Below are 22,021 nucleotides of genomic sequence, written 5' to 3'. Positions count from 1 at the left end.
CAAAAAGTCCACTCCCGGTCAAAATTTCAAAATCTTCAAACTTTCCAATTTTCGCCAATTAATGCTGAAATGACCTACGGACCTCTAAATCAATATCCGGACATGCTCCTAAGACCAAAATCATCTTACGGAGTTATTGAAACTGCCAAAACTCCATTCCGGATTCGTCTTTACACATGTCAAACTACGGTCAACTCCTACGATTTAAACTTTCAATTTAGGGACTATGTGTCCCATTTCACTCCAAACCTCTCCCGAATCCGACACCAAGCACCCCGATAAGTTACTTAACCACAAAAAAAAATAGAGGGAGCAATAAATAGGGGATCGGAGTTAATATTATCAAAACGACGGGTCGGGTCGTTACATTCATCTCGGGTGCTTCTCGAGCCGTTGGTCGGGGTCCCCCGCGAACGCTATTTTCGAGATCAGTTGGCAAGTTGGCATCGATGGCCACATGTGAGTTAGCATCGACCGGATCGTCAACTGGGAATCCATTAGGATCAACAGGTGGCACCTCATTGCTAGGCACCAGATTGTTGTTTTAGCCATGATGACCAGACTCAGCATCAACGTTTAAGTGGGCAGACTGAGAATTTGGCATTTTTAAACTAACCTGAAATTAAGACTTTAAAGAACAATCGTAAAATAGAGTGTGTTATAAAGATTTGTATCCAATCACCATTATTATCCTTAGCCATACGGTGGACGCCAAACTGTTTACCCTTAAAACAGATAACAATTAAATTTGTACGCGATTTTAAGATATGGGGGATTGATTCAACACAAATAATCAAAGATATTAGATAAACGAATAAAAGGCAAAATGAATAATCAAACGAGTTGTAATGTTAAGGCCCAGGTCGAACTTTGGTTGAACAGTAATTTGGCCCTCAATTGGACCATTTGTTCGCAACCAATTGTGAACGGATAATAAACAGTAAAGCAATAGTTTTGCTATAGTTAGAGAGCATAAAAATGAAATTGTATTGCATTGGTTTGCGTGTTACAATATGTGTTATCAAATAAAAACTTCCCTTTTATATAATATAAGAGTTTCATTCCTAGTACAAGTCTAAAAAGGGTAAATATCTCCCTTTCTCGTTAATTACCGATCCGTAACTGACATCGGGCGAGATTCCCCAGTGATATCCGGTTAGGTACGGATATCACGGCCCTCCGTTAGTCGTTCGTAATCGTTTGTTATATCTCCGAGGTTCAAGAGCTCGTTTCGAGTCCGGGGAGCATTACCTTATCATGCCCGGCGATGAGCCCATTGTTCATCTTTCACGAATCTTGGTACAAAAGGCTCCCAGCCTCGATTTCATCCTCGTGCGTTTGTGCTCTCCTTCCGTCTTCTTACCGGGAAATCAGGGTATGCATTACCCCCGATTTTACCCGTATACAGTGTTCAAATTAATTTGTGCATACATCCACTATTTGGTTCGATATCTGCTATTAATTTATCCAATGAACATCTAGACACCTTATGTTAGTTTCCAAAGACCTAAGTAGTCGTACATCCAATCATTTAAATTTAAAATAGTTGAGGATGCATGATATATGTATAATTCGTATATAATATGTGTATAATCAGCATATAATTTATGAATATCTGCTAGAAAAAGTAAATAATGAGATTGATAGACTATTTGTACAAGCAATTTGAGCGGTGAAACCTTAAAAATTGCTAGGCAAAGGCGTATCCAAGTTGAGGGATATAGGTTTACATGAACTCATACTCCTCTTCCTAAACCATAAATCATATATAATAATATTATATTTTTTTAAAATTACTTAAATATATTCGCGTGAACCTATGCTCAAAGATTATTATGATGCAATATTATTGGGTGTATCTCTACAAGTGAAATTGACAGTTCAAATCCCATTATGAACGGTCTTGTTTTCGGCACGGAGTATAAATATATATGTGAAAATTACTAAAATTTCAAAAAAAAATATAATCTTGAATCTATAATTTTAAAACTGTAGTGAGTCATGCTAAGAGACAAAAGTTAAACCAGTCAAATATAATTTCTAGATACACCTCTTCATAATCGTATATCCATTCTTTTGAAATCCTGCATCCACCTCTCCCTAAAGGCACCAATTAACTGCCATCAAATAATACAAAATCGCCGGATTGCACCACCATTTAATAGTTAATACTACTGCATCAGAAGAAAAGGAGAAAAGGGGAGATGAGGTGGAGAGCTTTCTGATAAAGATGGGTATGTCAGCTTTAGCTAATTTTGGAGAAGAAATTACTAATTTTAGATTGAAATCCCATTTCATCGACATAGTCAGAAGCAATGATGTTGTAAACGCACAAGTGAAACAAGAATGAGTATAGGTTTTGGGGATGTAATTTCGATCTAATCCGAGAGGGACGAGCAAGTGACAGATTGGGGAAAAAAATAGGTAGGCCTTCTGAGCAGTCATTTAGGGGCCTCGTTAGCGACCCATCATTCTTTCCTAAGTAGTCAGAGTCCGGTCGAAGCGAGCAAGAGATAGAGGAATCCTCGCTCATAGATGTGAATTGAAAAGGCAAGCCCGAATTCTTTTAATTAGGCTCTATAATTTGGTCCCTGTCGATTGTTATTCATAAGTTTTGTTTTGACCGCGGGAAGGTGAACTTTGCAAACACTAGAACTCAATCTTTTGAAATTTTCTTTGACTTTAAACAGTCCAACTTGATAATTATAGAAGCTCTTCGATACAATTAAATAAAAAGCCTCAAGGGCGTCATATTGTAGGAGCCCGAATTATGTGATTGAATAAATTCTCCTGCCACGTCAAGGGCTGTAACTTAGAACGCCATAGCATTCTCTCCCTCCAAAAAATTTGTGGCCTCAATTTCGACCTCGTAAACTAATGTCATATTATGCACAAAATTTGAGCATCTATACTACGGTTTGCACTAGAAGTCTTCAAGCATGTTATCAAACCAGCACTTGTGGTGTTACTTGGATAATTGATAAACACGATTTTGTTAAACACTAGATACTTTAGAGTAAAATATGATAAATGTCGTTACTATAACATTATCTTATATGCATTAGCAACAAATGCTGCTATCCTATATTGGTTTTAGAAGCATTAGCAGCAAATGCTTCTAAATGCCAAATTGCTTATAGATGCATTATGCCTACTATTCCTTTATAAAGTATTTTAGTGTGAAAATATAAGTTTACAACATGGTGTACCAATTGCAAAAAGTTCAAAAAAGCACGGCTATCATACCTAGGAGTGGCAAACGGGCGGGGCGGGCTGGATATTGTTCGGGTAGAAAATGGGTAATAAAAAAACGGATAAATTATCCGACCCGACCCATATATTTAATACGGATAAAAAACGGGTTAACCGACGGATTCTTGAATATGAACACTTTTAGGAGAATTTCTAGTCTCCCAAACTTGAGAAACCCCAATTTGAGGCTTTACAAATGTAAAAGTTAAACCCATTAGTTATCCATTTTCTAAATGGATAATATGGTTCTTATCCATATTTGACCCATTTTTAAAAAGTTCATTATCAACTCATTTTTTAGTGGATAACATGGGTGGTTGGTTAGCTGTGTTCTTTTAACCATTTTGCCACCCCTAATCGTACTATGCAGGTAGGAGGCCGATAGCATGTACTCTTATGGAATAAATGAGGTGCGCGCATGCTGTTATTTGAATATACAGTTCTTGCACAAACGTAAAACAACAGACCAGATGCACATTTGATAGTAGGTTGCTAAATTTAATAAGAATCACTTATGACTTAAAAATTCAAAAGATAAACATGGCTGGAATGGAGCTTCAACAGGCCAAGATGTAAGAAAGGTTTTCTTTATATCAAGTTTCACAAGGGATGGTGGACTTCAAAATACAGAAGCGTGTTCTCTAAAATTTGCAGACTCTTTCACACTTGAGGCTAAGCATCTGAATAGAATTTCTTCTCCTTCAAGCTTTCGACAGTTTCTTTGATGCTTTCAGCCAAGGGAGTGAACTCAACACCCAATTGCTTTGCTCTTTCTATGTTAACCTGGTACTTCGGAGGAAATGGCTTATCATCAACACACCTGCAGAGTTTAATCGAAAAACTTTGAGCCACTAAAACAATGTCAAGAAGTAAACCATATGAATTCAGCTATTATCCACACCAATTTCAGTATTGTTTAGCAGAGCATGCTCTACCCATTTTTCAAAACATCACATTTCGAAGATGCAGATATCACCGAGATAAACTTTACTAGTGATGGCAAAATGGTTAATAGAAAATAGTTAACCACCCATATTATCCACTAAAAAATAGGTTGGATAATGAACTTTTTAAAAACGAGTCATATATGGATAAGAACCATATTATCAATTTAAAAAATGGATAACCAATGAGTTTAACTTTTACGTTTGTAAAGCCTCAAATTGGGGGTTAGTTTGGGAGACTAGAAATTCTCCAAAAGTGATCCTATTCAAGAAGTCATGGATAATATGGCCCATATTATCCGCGATAATTTATCCGTTTTTTCATTACACGTATTCGACCCGAACCATATCCGACACGCCCCGCCCGTTTGCCACTCCTAAACCTCACTGAATATATTACATATCAAATAAGAAACTTACTTTTCTGGAAGCTTCATTGTGGGATAATGCTCGCGTAATATCTTCACTAACTCAGAGTAGTGTGCAACTGCCTCAACCATTAAATATCTACCATTAGCTGAAGGGTTTTCAAATGCTAGAATATGCGCGAGGGCAACATCTTTCACATTAACCCATCCAAGTGTAGCATTTGGGTATGTTTCAGCACCTGCCATAAAGCAAAAATGAAACTTCACCATGAATTCCAACATAGCATCATAGTAACATGAACAGGATGTTAAATAAACTTATTAACAAACTACCAAGTACAGTTATTAAAACAAAAAATAAGAAGTAACTAGATAGGAAATAAGGAAGAAGATAGGAAAAAGGAAGCCCTAACAGTTGCTCCTTCCAATCCTAAATCCAAATATATATGATGCACTTTCTATTCAGGATGCCCAAATATGAGATAGATTTCTAATAATATCAATTTATACAAACTGTTTCGTTCAAATTCTTTTTATACTTAAATTTAACATTTGAAGCAATTTCTCAGTCATATTAACTTTTTAACTATTGTTTTGGGAGTTTTGTCCACTGCTACTATAATAGGTAAATCAAATTACATCTTAAATTCAATATCCAGTCAAACTACATGACCATCCCTCTTCCATTGGCAGAGATCATAAAGAGCACACTGCAAGTAAGAAGTGGAATTTATATAGCAGATTCAAAAGTATCAAAACTCTCTTGTTCGAAGGAATCGAGACAAGTCAAAATAGTACTAGTGTGCTTTGATCAATACGCAAAATGTTCCTCCTAAAAATATCGTTTCCAAATAAATGGGCAATAGTTATCAGAGATGTGCCATTGGCAAGCAGAAACAAGGTTGAAGTATCTCTAACCTATTGATACGAACAAGACGAAACGAAATAATTGTTTGACATTAATAAGTTCGACTTTACAAGGTGCCTTGAGTCATGCAAATGGAAAAAAAAAGTTTTTAAACATCTTACGAATCATTGTAATGCAGTATAATTAGTGTCTGTGATGTTTACTCGTCAAGATTGAAGAAAGATACTGTAAGAAAAAAAGGGTACGAAGACCTATTTAATTTTCTGAAATCATCAGAATCAACAGAAATAGACATATTGATTTGTCAGATTCATTCTAGAGAAATTTTAGGAAAACAGTTAGGTAACAAATCGTGATTCCTTTTTTTATATTTTAAATTCATGAAAGACGAGTCGAAAGGTAAAACATCCTAGTTGCAGATGACAGATCAAAGACAAACCAGCTGCTTCAAAATCAAGCATACCATTTATCAGTTGTAAGACAGCAGCGCAACTTGTATTAAGTATTGGTTGTAACAAACCGCCAATAACCATTGCTGGGTTTATCGTAACCATATCGATAGCTTTCTCTTTCACAAACTTCCATGCAGCATCCTCAGCCAATGTCTTCGAAAGTACATACCAGAGCTGGTAAAAGCAACACAAGATGATCGGTAATTAGCTCCTCAAATAAAAAGAATTAAAGAGAGAGAGAGAGAGAGAGAGAGAGAAGTGGTTAAGACTCCAAAAGAGCTAAAAGCCAGGTCCTCATCGTTTTCCAGGTATTGTGGTCTGTAAAATATGTGTTACTCTATCTTATCAAGAAAATAAAAATAAAAATATGGGCTACTCTAATACAATGGTATTAGAAGATCCATTAGGTCGAAATGTAAAAGCTTTCAACAAGAACAAACAGCTAATCTCACCTTGCGCTCATTGTCATATAGAAGATTAATGTGTAAAGATGCTTATCAGAAAATAAAAGATTAAAGTTTAAATATGTGAAATCTAAAACAGAATGATTAAGTATCACTTCAGAAGATCCTCCTCAACAGTAAACGACATGTTTAAGATAACCAAGAACTAAAGATAAACTTGATAAGAAATAAGGAAAAGAAAAAACCTAATCTGGGCACAAAGTAGTGTCTGATCATTTAATGAGCAGAGTTATGCAGATGGGCACAAAGTAGTGTCCGTAATGAGCAGAGTTATGCAGATCTGATTTTAATGCTTTGATAAGAATTTATAAGAAGATGTGAACTAAACACTCTACATAACTTCTTCGATAAGCAAATGATTTAATTGTTAAAGTAAATGGAGTATTCAAGTAATAGAACTTAATTCAACTGTGTTCAAATTTCAAACCCAATGGTTGAGATACAGTGATTGAGCTTTACCATCAGTTTCCCCTGCCATAAAAACACTCCATATATTGGAGAATTTCAACCATTTTTTAGCCGACAGAACCATTCCTGGTATAAAGATTTTGTAGCAAAAAGCACTCAACTCGACTTTAGTTACTTAAAAGGTTATGTCACCAAAATCATCCTTAAGCTAAAGCACCAACATTCACAACAAGCAGATATAAACTATTTATCTAGTTTTAACCAACTTCTACTGCTGCTTTCTGTCTTTTCCCAACAAATCCTCTGTTTCACCAAAGCATGAAAAAATGAACGCCATCTGTTCTTAAGGTTTTGAATTGCATCATTAGGGTGGGAAACTAAACAAATATTGCAAACCCACAATTGCATCTGGCCCTACTAAAACCAAGAAGAGTTCTGTGCAGATTAAGAACGCATTGTGATTAGTGTTCACTACTCTATAGCAACATGCTACCAAAAGAGATCTGGTTCTGTTTCTAGAAAGAAGTGAAGTATTTTGCAAGCCAAAGATTAATCAAACCTATTCAATTTCTAAACCAGTAACTTGGCCCAGAACCTTTCCATCACACACATAGGTAAACATAAGCTTGAACAGGAAAGGGGATGAGTATCTCAGTCACAGCTCCTGCATAGCAAGGATATATCATAAACTTGCAGACACTTGCGAAAGTGACTGAGTTATCTTGCTTTTGTTGTATAATACTCTCTTTACTCCTCTCTTCTTTCTCTCCTTTAGTTACTTCTTCAAGCTCTATTTCTCGCTCCATCCTACAGTTCCTTCCAAATCCTACTGCCTAATAAACAAACAGTTCTTATTTAACCATAGAAAATTGCTAGAAGCACTTTCAAGCCCTAGCTTTTTGAAAAGAATTGCAGTTATTTACTATAGTTGCTACAGCCAGACAGTTTTTGTTTACTCTGCTCTTGCATTAACGTTCTACCCATCTCAAAATGCAAAAGCAAAATGCTCCATAGCTTTGGTTGTCAAGCTCTCCCTTAATTTATGAGACATGGGTGTGCAGTTTGTTGGCCTTTCCACTACCTACTCAAGGAAAAAATCTCACAGCTTTAGCACACCAACTACATCGATTTGGAAAAAGTTGAAGAATCAGAATCGTAAAACATCATTGCTAATACTTTATGTGCAGTGGCGTATGCAAAATTTTATGCTAGCAGGGTAGGCTTGTTATCACAACTCTGCTTGTATATGAGTTTATTTGGAATCATAGAGGTTTATTTTGATGTTCAGAGGTTCTAAAGTTTTATTTCTTATCCCAAATTGATATTTATTTTGCACTATTTTCAACATTAGTTATATACCTAATATTATTTTATAGACAAATATGTATTATTTAGTGGATATTTTCGATGAAGTGGCTAATGAAACCCTTCAATAATGACACCCTTTTATTGAAGGGTGTCTTTGGCACTGGCGGGAAGAAATACTGTCTTTATGAATTAAATCTCAGGTCCCAATGGACTCAAAATCTTTTTTGGCCACAAAAAGGTGAAATGAGTGGTGCACAATTCTTCAATTTACACCGCGCTTAGAGCATACACAAAAACTTATCCGTTCATTGGTCCTTCGCGTATACATATAGTGCAAGAACAAAGAAGGTCAACAAGTCTCACAACTGGTTAATTTTTTTTGTAAATGGTAACATCTCATAACTCGTTAAAATTCCAATTGAAGCGAAAATGGATAGAAATAAGTTGTGTAAGAGACCAAAACATCTCTAATTTTGCACATTAAGGAGAAATTTTTAATAACATGAGAATCAGAAAAACAAAAAGAAGAGAAGTTTACACCTATTTATGCATAATTTTTAAGCTTATCAAAAATTTGAGCTCCATAATAGGAGATTATTAGTACCGCATTTAGCACGGTGGATATTGGAGGTTTCAAAGTGCGGAACAACTCGAGCTAATTTTGCCAAGTGAAGAATTATGCCAAGTGAATTTTTTTCCTTTTTCAAAAATATGAATTTGGCGTAATTTTTCCGAGGATGCACACTTTGAAAACTAACTTGAGTTGTTCCACAACTACTTACTAAAAATCATATTAATTGCTGCTTATCATAGTTCTTAATGCCACCCTACCTCTTTTAACTCGCCAAAAAAAATTATTTGTTGCTTAAAAATCCAACTATCGTAAAGCCTAAAAGAAGACGTACTTTGCTAAGTTAATCTTAATCTCGTGATCTTCGTTAACAAGACCCTTGATTCTCTCACTTAAGTAAAACAACTATGTCTCGTGTGAATTGCAAAGAGTTCTCCTTCTCTTCACAGTATTATCATATTTTTTCCAAAGATGACTTATTTTAAATTTCAAATGAGTTTTTGCGACTAATTTTCGGCGAAGAGAATGTTCGAACAACTCATAAAAGCATTATAATCTTTTTGCACTGGTTCAACCCCTTTTTTCAACTTTAAACTTTATCATTGAGAATTGTAATCTCGTCTTCCTTGGTCTAGATATTTGAAAATGGTTCAATTTTTCATCGTTTTTCTTTATCGATTTGTCCCCTCAAGTTCCTCTAGTTTTATCGGCACTTCACTCCAACGAATTTTAAAGAGGGAACGTATTTCAACAGAGGAACATGAGGGGGAACGATCGATTAACTAAAATGATGAAAAAGCTGAACCATTTTCAAATGTGTGGACCAAGCAAAATGAGATCACAGTTCTCAAAGGGAATTATAAAGTTCAAAGTTGAAAAGGGATTGAAATGAGGAAAAATGACTATTTGCACTTTATGAGTCGATCAAGACATTCTCTTTAACGCAAATTAGCCACTTGAAAAATTACGTAAAACATCTCAAGGAGAAATATAACATGACTACAAAGAAGGACTCCAAGCTGCCCACACGAAGCAGAATTGTTCTACTTGTGAGAAAATCTGGAGTGATGTTTAACAAGGATCACGAGATTGATCAACGATTAACTCGGCAACGCAAGTGTTCTTTTAGGCTCTAAGAGACTGAATTTGCAAGCAATGGATAAATTCTTTGTGGGATGGGAAAATTAGGGGTGGCCTTAAAAGCTATGATAAACAACAATCAATATAATTCCAAACAAGTAGCTATAAAGCTCAAATTATTTTTTCAAAGTGTGAATACTAGGAAGAATCATGCCACGCGAATATTTGGAGGTGCCGAAAACCTTAGAAAATGTATAATTTGTCACTATCTTCATTTTCAATGATGATTGATCTACCCTAACATGCTAATTTGTTAGCGTGCTAAATGCAGTGCTAATAATAACCTACTATGGATCTTATAAACTCCTCTCCTAGTTGTACAAAACTAGAGATGTTTCAATCTTTTGAACAATTTATTTCTATCGATTTTCCCCGGATATATATTTCTTGTTGACTTTCATTGGTTTTACCACTCAGCATATGTAGAATTGAAGGATCAATAAACGAGAAATTTTTTGTGTATTCTCTAAGCATCGTATAGGTTGAAGAATTGTGCACCACTCATTTCTCTTTTTCGGGGCAAAAAAGAGATTTTGAGTCTATTGGGACCAAAATGTTTAAAGTAGAAAGAAAATATTCTTTTCATTGGTGATAGACACTCTTTAATAAAAGGTGTCATTCCACATTGCTTTGTCAAAATATCAATTAATAGTGCAAAACAAAAATCAATTTAGAACAAGGAGTAAAACTTTAGAACCTCTACCCTCCCAGTTAAACCCACACAAGCCAAGTTGTGATACAATGCAGACAACGCTTATGTAAGATCCCGCATACGCCATTGCTTTTTGCATATAACACGTCAAGCTTCTTATGAAATGTATATTTTTGGTTGTTGACTTCATAATTGTGTTGCATACTATGCAGTGAGAATATGTGTTGTCTCATCTTAGTGTACAATTTTCTCATTCATACTTTGCAATGAGCATATGCGAAGCTAAAACCAATGCATACACTAGGTATTTTCATAGGCAGTGTCAACATTTAAATAAGTGATGAATAAGTGACAAACTGGGAGAGATGAGAAGAACAAGTGCAGCAATCTAGAAAGCTCAAAATTTGCAAATTGAAGACGAGGAGAAGTAGTTTTTTCCAAATTAGAATTCTAAAACATTGAATTTTTTATTATCACTTTACTCAACACACAAGGAGTTTTGGTCCAGTGGTTTAACTGATTATTACCAGAATGAGGCCAATGGTTCGACACTTTGACCTCATCATTTTTATCAAATCGGGCTAAAATTTGCAAAACCACAATACCACAATGAAGTTTGAACCCTTAACCTCAATTCCCAGAAAAAAAAGAAGAAGCAGCAAGGCACTTGACCACCGGACCAGAAAGGACTAGATGTCAAGGAGTTCCATTTAATATTATGTATATTAGTTTTTGTTTTTGCGTATATGTTACCTAGCAAAATTTTCCAGTGTGTCGCTTAATGTGGATCACCGCTGTTTACGTGGCATAATAGTTGAAGAAAAATTGTTCAAGGCTTATGCCAACAATTGTGCTGCTAACAGAAATGAAAAGTCATGTCAAGCACCTGTGATTCTCTGCAAAAGTCAGGATCCGACCACCATGTCTCATCAACTACCACTTCAGGGGTTCGCGGTTTTCCATTGAAAGCAACTGCTGCTACAGATGATGTCAAAACCACTCTTCTAATTGATGGCGTCTTTGCAACTGATCCAAGAACATTAAGTGTCCCCTTCAGTGCAGGATCAATTAATTCTGCCTGCACATTGAGAGTAGGGTTAATCCATTACATCAGCATATGGAAACACCAAAAAACTAGAACATAGAAATATGGCCAACAGAACCAAGACGGCTATAGCCAGTTTAATAGGACAGATTCTCTTACAATTAAGTAGCAATGGTGCACAATAGTAATCTTTTAAGATGGTATCTGAAAACATAGTACTACAGCTAATATAGCTTCACAGCTCTTGCTTAACTGTATAACTCCAAAGTCCAATCGACATTTTAAGTCTTTCAATATCAGTACACATTCTATTAAAAGATTTTATTGAGCAAATTCAGAGGCAACAGTTTATGCAGGACCTGTAGCCATCACAAAAAGATACACTTCGTGAAACATATGAAAATACAATTTTATCAGGTAACAGAGCAAAGTTTACAGTATTTTTAATGTGAATTCATATCAGGTAGTTACTAACTGACTCGTGCATAGTATAGAAAATAATCAGAAAGGGTCGGTGGAATAACTTCTTCATTTAGCTAATACCATAATGATATGAAGAATTACCTCTGGATAGCTAGCACAAAGAACAGAAATTTGTGAATAACAAAGGAAAAGCTTCAATGACACCAACTACTTGATTCCAAAGACCAAGCTTGCAAAAGTAACAGCCAAAAGGCCCAAAAAACCATATTTATCAGGAAAATGAGTGATGAACCTGTGGGTCTTTGACTCCATGGTAAAATGGAGATGCTGTATGAAATACGCCTTCACACCCATCAACCACAGCATCAAAGGCACCTTCTTCCAGAAGGTTCGCTTTGAACAAGTGGAGCCTCTCCTTAGCTCCATCAAGGGATGTCAAGTGATCTGTCTTCTTTGGATCACCTGCGGATGAATCCAGAAATGCTTAATAAATAAATATAACATAATAGCAAAAACATTAAGTGAAGAGCTTATTTAATATGATTTTATCCTATATGCCACCGAGTAGTAACTATAAATTTCCAAACAAATGGGAAGCTTCGAATCTTTACTTAAATATCTCATATTCAAGCATGAGACTGTTATGTCCATGCAAGTCCTCACTGCCTTCATATTTCTAGATGAATGTAACTCAATTTTGATGATTTTCAGTATATATTCCTTCCAGAAAAACAGTTTGTGCTGAATCGAGAAGAGCAAAAGCATCTTAATATTTAAGAAATTATTCAGTTTGAACACGGAAAAAGACAAAGGAATAGTACAAATTCTTAGTATCTATATAATCATATAAACAGCTCCATAAGCTTGCATTTGATCTAAGTCTGTTATATAGGTATGTGATATACTGATTTAAGTTAGTCTATCTAAGAGGAAAAACACAACAGCCTTTCAAATATTAAAAGTTTGTTCGGAACCAGTTCATTCCAATACTTGTAAAACTATCGTAAGGTAAATATTGTATCTCTAAAAATAGAGGTTCTCAAAATTTCATACTATCCCTACACTGATGTAGAAGTCTCAAGACAGATTAAAGAGATCATGACAAATACAGGAACCTAAGATAAGTGTAACAACAACTAAGCTTTACTCCCAACCAGTCCATATGCCTATCATTTACATCCATGTATTCTATTCTTAGCTGTGTTTGTATTGATTCTGAGTGCTTGTAGATCTCTTAAAATACTTTCCTTCTTTGATTCTACATTTACCTTCTCTTTTTTAACACCTTCAATCATCATACTATCATCTATGGATCGCGCATTTGGAGGTCTATAGAGAACATAGTCAAACCATCTTAGGCCAACTCAATATTAAAATATTTATTAAATATAGTATGCAAGTGTCTCTCTCTCTCTCTCTCTCTCTATGCAACTGTATATATATAAATATATGTGTGCGTGTGTGTGTGATGATTCAGAGGCAATTGGTTGGCAGGCAGAGTTACTGGTATATAGAATAGTCGAGATGCCACAAGTTAACCTAAACACCACAATCATAAGAAATAAAATTAAAAAAACAGAAAGTAAAATTTGAATATCAACCGTTGGAATGTTCTAGAACTTCTAAATAATCATCAAAAACTCATTAGCCCTAGCTTATCTAAAACAACTCAAATTATACAATTGAATGCCAAATCCTTCAGAATGATCACATAGAAAGAAATGATCTAACAAGTTCGGAATCCATTTTTTCTGTATTCTATTCAAATGAAAAAGAATTTTTAAGAGAGAGAACAAACGTAACTGGGATCGCGAACAGTGGCCTTAACGGTATAACCACGCTGGAGCAGAAACTTCACTAACCATGAAGCTATGTAGCCTGAAGATCCTGTTACACATACTGTTTTCGTCGCCATTTTTGTCTCTTCCTTTTCACCTACCGCACTGGGTAAACTATCCGAGTGGTCTGATCTGTGTGACAAATGTGGCATTTATAGGACCACCGTATTATTCGGATTCTTGACTTTAATATTTAAAAGCCTATATTTGGTATATCTCTTGATTTTAATATTAAAACGCATATATATAGTAAGGTTGGATTATGCATTTATTTGGGTATGGTCTAATTTCTATTTTGGAAAACATGAATGGGTACTCCTCCATCTCATATTAATAGTCGTGGTTACTAAAAATAATTATATCAAATTATTTGTCACTTTAGAAGTACAACACAAAAATTAATTCTCTTTTTTCCTTTTTTTACCCTTAGTAATAATTATCCTTGAAAACTACAAATACTAAACTTTGTTCAAATACCACTGAAGAAATATTAAATATTAAGATATGAATAAGGTAAAGTAGTCAAAAATCCCATCCTAATTAATTTTTTTAAGAGACGTGTACAAGAGAATCATGACAGATAATATGAGACGGAGGGAGTATCATTTTTTTTTGTTCCTAAAGTGTTCGTTTTAAGTATTACAACCCCGTTTCCCCATTCACTGCTCAAATTGTGATTACGGTTGTTATTTGACTAGCCGGGGTTATTGGTTCGGGTCCGGTGAGGTTTTGGAATGATTTGGAATACTTAGTTCCAAGGTTTAGAACTTAAGTTGAAAAGGTTAACCGGATATTGACGTATGTGTAACGACCCCAGAAAAGTTTTGCTAAGGAAATTAATGTTTCGTGGTACCGAATTAGGCTTACGTGTTTGAGAATTGTAGAAATTCTTCGCGACGAGCTTGCTCCGCGGCTCGGACCTTTTGGGTTGAACAATGTGCCGGGGAATAAAGGAAAATTTTTGCCGAAAAAAGTCATTTATGCGGCCCACTATGCGGTCGCAGAATCACTCTACAGACCGCATAATGGTCGCAGAGTGAATCGGAGGTGGGGGCAAGTTTGGAGGAAGGTCTGCGGCGCCTTATGCGATCACAGACCAATTCTGCGGTGCATTATGCGACCGCAGAACAGGTCTGCGGACCGCATAACGCCGCAGACTGAAACAGTGTTGCCTAGTTCTTGCGACCCATTATGCGGTCTTTAAAGAGGTAAGAATTTCTTCCCCAATTCTTCAATTTTGAGTTTGGGTAAATATGGGTGATTGGGAGTATGATTCTTGAGTGTAAGAGTATTATTTATACATACACATACCAATAAGGTTTGTGAAAAGATTGTTGAGTTCAAATGGGTAAAGATTGGGTTAAAATGATAGAAATCTTCAAAGACTTTAGTTGAAGATTTGAGGGTCGAGTTGATGTCGGAATTTGGTGAAATTTGTATGGTTGGACTCGTGGTTGGACGGGCGTTCATAGTTTGTAATTTTTTTGGGTTCCGAGGCATGGACCCCACGGGCGATTTTTGAGTTAAATTTTGAATTTTATTGAAAAATTAGTATTTTCTTATGGAATTAATTCTAATAATTTGTATTGACTAATTTAAATTAATTGTGGCTAGATACGAGGCTTTCGGAGACCAATTCGCGAGGCAAGGGGATAGCAGAGTAAGAAATTACGCGGTTTGAGGTAAGTAATATTTCTAAACTTGGTTTTGAGGGTATAAATCCCTGAATTTCATGTTGTATGAATTGTTTGGAGATGACACACATGCTGCGTGAAGGGCATGTGGGCGTGCATCATGAAAATTGTGACTTAAATTATTTTCGTGGAGTTGCATAATTAAATAAATATCATTATCCGCATATCCTCCACGTGTTAGAGAAATTGAGCTGAGACTCATATTAAAGATCATAATTTGGCTATGCGTCAATATATTTTGGGACCCACATAGGTCGTATTGCTGTTGAATTATTTGTTTAAATTTATAATTTTGTACTCAGTCACATCTATCACTTTTATATCATATCTCAATCTCTGTTGTCATTCATTGATACTTCATATCATCATGTCGGGTTCATTTTTCATGTCATTGAGAGCCCGAGAGACTAGAGATTCTGAGTGATAGTTATGTTTATTTATTTATGCCTAGATCTGGCTATTATAGCGTTTGGGTTGAAGGAGCCCCTCCGGAGTCTGCACCCCCATAGTGAGCGTAGTTAAAAAAAAAAATAATAAATAAATATATATATATATATATATCTGGGATGGAACTTCCCTGGGCATGGATCTTGCCATAAATATATATTGAGGGATGGATCTTGCCCAAAGCGTTGATATTCGGGGATAGATCTTCCCCTGGGCTGGATTGGCCTTATAACGTACTGAGTGACTGACTGTAAGTTGATGGATATACATATATATTTGGGATGGATTTTTCCTGGGCTGTATTGGCCATATACAGTACCAAATGAATGAGTATTTTAGATTGTGAGTACACAGAGTTTTCACTAAGGTGCATCACATACAGTATGTACATTGGCATGTAGATATAGAGATGTCATATTCCCCGTATTGTTCAGAATTGATCTGTTTTATTTGTACTGAAAGCAACTGTTGAACTTGAAAGCATGCCTACATTTCTGTATTGTTATTATTTGTACTGGACTGTACCTGCAGAGCTCGTCATTACTTTCAGCCCAGAGGTTAGTCTTGTTACTTACTGAGTTGGTTGTACTCATACTACACCATGCACCTCGTGTGCATATCCAGGTACCTCCGGACACGGCGATTGCTAGTTTTTTGGAGCTTTATCTGTGGAGACTATTGAGGTAGCTGTTTCGCGTCCGCGGACCTTGACTCTCTTCTTTTCAGTTGTTGTACTGTTCTACATTTTTCAGACAGTGTTTTTATCAGTCAGACTTTGTTATTATTTAAGATGCTCATGTACTCAGTGACACCGGGTTTTGGGAATGTATCTTATGTCAGTAATTTGTGAGATTTGTTTTATTTGTTTTATGGAATTTCAAATATTATGTTTTCAAACTTGAAAGAAATTATGATTTATTGAGGTTATCGGCTTGCCTAACATTGAGATAAGCCCCATCACAACAGGTTAGGATTTTATGGTCGTGACAAGTTGGTATCAAAGCCTAGGCTACATAGGTCTCACGAGTCATGAGCATGTTTAGTAGAGTCTTGCGGATCGGTACGGAGACGTCTGTACTTATCTTCGAGAGGCTGCCGAATCCTTAGGAAAATTTCACCTTCTTGCATTCTGTCATACGAATTTGTTGATTCCGGAAACTAAATTTCTGTTATTCTATTCTCTCACAGATGGTGAGGACACGTACTACCGGATCAGACGGTCAGCCACCAGTTCCACCAGTTAGGGCCGCGAGAGGCTGGGGTCGTGGTAGAGGTCGGGGCCATGGTAGAGGCTGTGGTAGAGGTCGAGGACGAGTTAGAGGTCGAGGTGTAGCTCGTACAGCAGTTGGAGCAGCACCTGTAGCACCACCAGTTGCTCCAGCTCAGGAGCAGATTCTAGATATAGTTGAGCCGACGGGACCAGCTCAGGCACCAGCTATGCCTATTGAGATTCCAGGCCTACAAGAGGCTTTGGCTCAGATATTGACAGTTTGCACTGGCCTTGCTCAGGTGGTTTTGGCTCAGGCCATACCAGCCACTTCTTAGGTCGGGGGAGGTACTCATACCCCTTTCGCCCATACTCCAGAGCATGTAGTAGAGGGACTTCAGATACCGGGGGCACTACCAGTCCAGCCGGTTGCAATTGCTCAGGCCCCGGTAGTCCCCGTTATGGTTGATGATGAGCAGAGGAGACTTGAGAGATTTGGGAGGCTTCGACCTTCGTCATTTAGCGGTGCTGAGTTAGAGGATACTCAGGGTTTTCTGGATAAGTGCCAGCAGATGCTTCAGACAACGGGTATTCTGGAGACCAGTGGGGTTTCATTCACTACTTTTCAGTTTTATGGGACTGCCTTCAGATGGTGAGAGGCGCAGACCGGTCGGTACAGCACCACTTACATGGCAGGAGTTCTCCATTCTCTTTTTGGAGAAGTTTGTGCCGCGGTCTCACAGAGAGGAGCTGCACAGGCAGTTTGAGCAGTTACGTCAGGATGGCATGTCTGTGACGCAGTACGAGATGAGATTTTTGAGTTGGCCCATCACGCAGTTTGGTTGGTTCCCACTGATAAGGAGAAGACTAGGAGGTTCATTGATGGCCTCACGTATCATCCGCGGTTGCTTATGACTAGGTAGAGGGTATCTGGGCCACTTTTGATGAGGTGGTTGACATTGCTCAGTAGATAGAGGTGGTCCGTAGCTAGGAGCGTGGTGAGAGGGAGGCCAAGAGGCCTCGAGGTTCAGGCGGTTCTAGTGGGGTACCTTCTGGAGGGTAGTCCTACCACAACAGGGGTCGTCCTTACAGACACGCTCAAATGGGTTGTCCAGTTCACCGTGGTGCATCATCCAGCAATGGTTTATACAGTTCTCATCAGGGTCAGTCATCTCTTAGTGCACTTCCAGCCTTGAGTACGCCTTGTGCTCTTTCAGTTCAGGGATCATCTGTGCCAGGTTCTTCTGGTAGTTATTCTGGTTCTCGAGGTCCGCCTCAGTATTTACCAGCCTTTTCAGAGAGTGGTTGCTTTGAGTGTGGAGACTTGGGCCACATAAAGAGATATTGTCCCCGCCTTACGCGAGGTCCAATTCAGCAGAGGAATCATGTTACGACTTCTGCACCAATTGCTCCACCACCTGCCCAGCCAGCTCGAGGTGGGGCTCAGTCAGCTAGGGGTCGCCCAAGAGGGGGAGACCGATTAGGTGGTGGTCAGGCCCCATTCTATGCTTTTCCTGCCAGACCAGATGTTGTTGCTTCAGATGCAATGATCACAGGTATTGTCTCAGTGTGCCACAGGGAGGCTTCTATATTATTTGACCCTGGTTCCACTTATTCGTATGTATCATCGTATTTTAATCATTATATGGATATTTCTCGTGAGTCCTTAGTTTCACCTGTTCGTGTATCTACACCGGTGGGAGATACTATTATTATAAACCGTGTGTATCGGTCGTGTAGGAGACTAGAGTTGATCTCTTATTGCTTAGTATTGTTGATTTCGATGTAATCCTGGGTATGGATTGGTTGTCCGCATGTCATGCTATTCTGGACTGTCACGCAAAAACTGTGACGTTGGCAATGCCGGGGTTGCCAAAGGTCGAATGGAGAGGTTCTCTAGATTATGTTCCCAGTAGAGTAATTTCTTACATGAAGGCCCAATCTATGGTGGGGAAGGGGTGTTTGTCATATGTGGATTTTGTGAGAAATGTTGATGCAAATACCCCTACTATTGATTCAGTACCGGTAGTGCAAGACTTTCCAGGTGTATTTCCTGTAGACTTGCCGGATATGCCACCCGACATGGATATTGATTTCGGTATCGACTTGGTTTCAGGAACACAACCCATATCTATTCCTCTGTATCGTATAGCAACTATTGAATTGAAGGAGTTGAAAGAGCAACTTCAAAAACTTCTAAATAAGGGGTTTATTAGGCCTAGTGTGTCGCCTTGTGGTGCACCGGTTCTTTTTGTGAAAAAGAAAGATGGTACTATGCGGATGTGCATCGATTACAGGCAACTAAATAAAGTTACAATCAAGAATAAGTATCCTTTGCCTCATATTGATAACTTATTTGACCAGCTTCAGGGAGCGAGGGTATTCTCCAAAATTGATTTCATATCCAGGTATCACCAGTTAAAAATTCGGGATTCGGATATTCTAAAGACGGTATGCAGGACTCGTTATGGTCACTATGAATTTCTCGTGATGTCGTTTGGGCTGACCAATGCCCCAACAACATTTATGCACTTGATGAATAGTGTATTCCAGCCATATCTTGATTTATTCGTCGTAGTATTTATTGATGATATCCTGGTGTACTCACGTAGCTAGGAGGAGCATGCACAATAGTTGGGTATTGTATTACAAAGGCTGAGATAGGAGAGACTGTTGCCAAATTCTGTAAGTGTGAGTTCTGACTTAGTTCGGTGGCATTCTTGGGACACATAGTGTCTAGTAAAGGAATTAAGGTAGATCCGAAGAAGATAGAGGCAGTTCAGAGTTGGCCCAGGCCATCTCCAGCTACTGAGATTCGAAGTTTTCTCGGCTTGGCCGGCTATTATTGTCTCTTTGTGATGGGTTTCTCGTCCATTGCATCACCTATGACTAAATTGACCCAGAAAGGTGCTCCGTTCAGATGGTCGGATGAATGTGAAGAGAGATTTCAGAAGCTCAAGATGGCTCTGATTACAGCCCCAGTATTGGTGTTGCCTATAGATTCAGGGTCTTATACTGTGTATTGTGATGCATCGCCTATTGGTCTCGGCGCAGTGATGATGCAAGACGGTAGGGTGATTGCCTATGTATCCAAATAATTAAAGGTACATGAGAAGAATTATCCGGTCCAGGACCTTGAGTTAGCAGCTATTGTTCATGCCTTGAATATTTGGCAATATTATTTGTACGGTGTCCATTGTGAAGTTTATACCGATCACCGAAGTTTACAGCATCTGTTTAAATAGAAGGATCTTAATTTGCGGCAGCGGAGGTGGTTGGAGTTGCTTAAGGAATATGATATCACCATTCTCTATCAACCCAGAAAGGCCAATGTGGTGGCCGATTCCTTGGGTCGTAAGGCAAAAATTTTGGGCAGCTTAGTATACTTACCGGTAGCAGAGAGGACTTTAGCCTTGGATGTTCAGGCCTTGGCCAACTAATTTTTCAGATTGGATATTTTCGAGCCGTGCCGAGTTTTGGCTTGCGTGGTTTCTTAGTCTTCTCTTTATGATCGTATCAGAGAACGTCAGTATGATGACCTTACATCTGTTTATCCTTAAGGACACAGTTTAGCACGGTGATGCCAAGGAAGTTACTATTGGGGATGACGGTGTATTACGGATGAAGGGTAGGCTATGTGTGCCTAATGTAGATGGTTTGCATGAGTTGATTCTCCAGGAGGCTCACAGTTTGTGGTACTCCATTCATCCAGGTGTCGTGAAGATGTATCAGGATTTGAGGCAGCACTATTGGTGGAGGCGAATAAAGAAAGATATAGTTGGGTTTGTAGCTCGGTGTTTAAATTGTCAACAGGTGAAGTACGAGCATCAGAGATCGGGCAGATTGCTTCAAAGACTTGAAATTCCGGAGTGGAAGTGGGAGCGTATTACCATGGACTTCATAGTTGGGCTCCCACGGACTTTGAGGAAGTTTGATGTTGTTTGGGTGACTGTAGATCGGTTGACCAAGTCCGTGCATTTTATTCCAGTTGGGACTACTTATTCTTCGGAGAGGTTGGCTGAGATTTATATCCGTGAGGTTATTCGCCTACACGGCGTGCCAGTGTTCATTATTTCAGATCAGGGCACACAGTTCACATCACAGTTTTGGAGAGCAGTACAGCGAGAATTAGGTACACAGATTCAGCTGAGTACATCATTTCACCCTCAGACAGACGGACAGTCTGAGCGCACTATTCAGATATTGGAAGATATGCTACGCGCTTGCGTTATAGATTTCGGGGGTTCTTGGGATCAATTTCTGCCACTGGCAGAGTTTGCTTACAATAACAGCTACCAATCGAGCATTCAGATGGCTCTGTATGAGGATTTATATGGGAGACGATGTCGGTTTCCGGTGGGTTGGTTTGAGCCGGGTGAGGCTAGGATATTGGGTATTGACTTGGTTCAGGATACTTTGGAGAAGTTCAAAGTGATTCAGGAACGGCTTCACACGGCGTAGTCTAGACAGAAGAGTTATACTGACAGGAAGGTCTGTGATGTTGCTTACATGGTTGGATAGAAAGTTCTGCTCAAGATTTCACCCATGAAGGGATTGTTGAGGTTCGGGAAGAAGGGCAAGTTGAGCCCTCGGTATATTGGGCCTTTTGAAATACTTAAGAATATTGGAGAGGTGGCTTATGAACTTACATTGCCGCCTAGTCTATTGAGTGTTCATCGAGTGTTTCATGTATCTATGCTCCGGAAGTATGTCGGGGATCCGTCTCATATTTTGGATTTTAGCACAGTGCAGTTGTATGGTAATTTGACTTATGATGTGGAGTCGGTGGCCATTTTTGACCAGCAGGTTCGAAAGTTGAGATCAAAGAACATAACTTCAGTGAAAGTGCAGTGGAGAGGCCAGCCAGTCGAAGAAGCTACTTGGGAGACTGAGCGGGAGATTTAGAGCAAATATCCACACATATTTGAGACTCCAGGTAT

The 22,021-nt window shown here is 38.2% G+C and overlaps 1 protein-coding gene across 1 annotated transcript; it reads right to left on the bottom strand.

Moving 5' to 3' along the window:
• Positions 1 to 3,924: 3,924 nt before the first annotated feature.
• On the bottom strand, positions 3,925 to 13,810 carry LOC107787492 (cinnamoyl-CoA reductase 1-like). The gene is given in 6 exon segments (NM_001325435.1): positions 3,925 to 4,072; positions 4,617 to 4,803; positions 5,896 to 6,058; positions 11,314 to 11,505; positions 12,188 to 12,357; positions 13,699 to 13,810. Coding segments are annotated over 6 exon segments (972 nt in total).
• Positions 13,811 to 22,021: the final 8,211 nt, after the last annotated feature.

Source organism: Nicotiana tabacum, chromosome 19, assembly GCF_000715075.1.
Source record: "Nicotiana tabacum cultivar K326 chromosome 19, ASM71507v2, whole genome shotgun sequence".
Classification (NCBI taxonomy): domain Eukaryota; kingdom Viridiplantae; phylum Streptophyta; class Magnoliopsida; order Solanales; family Solanaceae; genus Nicotiana; species Nicotiana tabacum.
The sequence above is the reverse complement of the archived record's forward strand: the minus strand, read 5'-3'. Positions and strand labels throughout refer to the sequence as shown.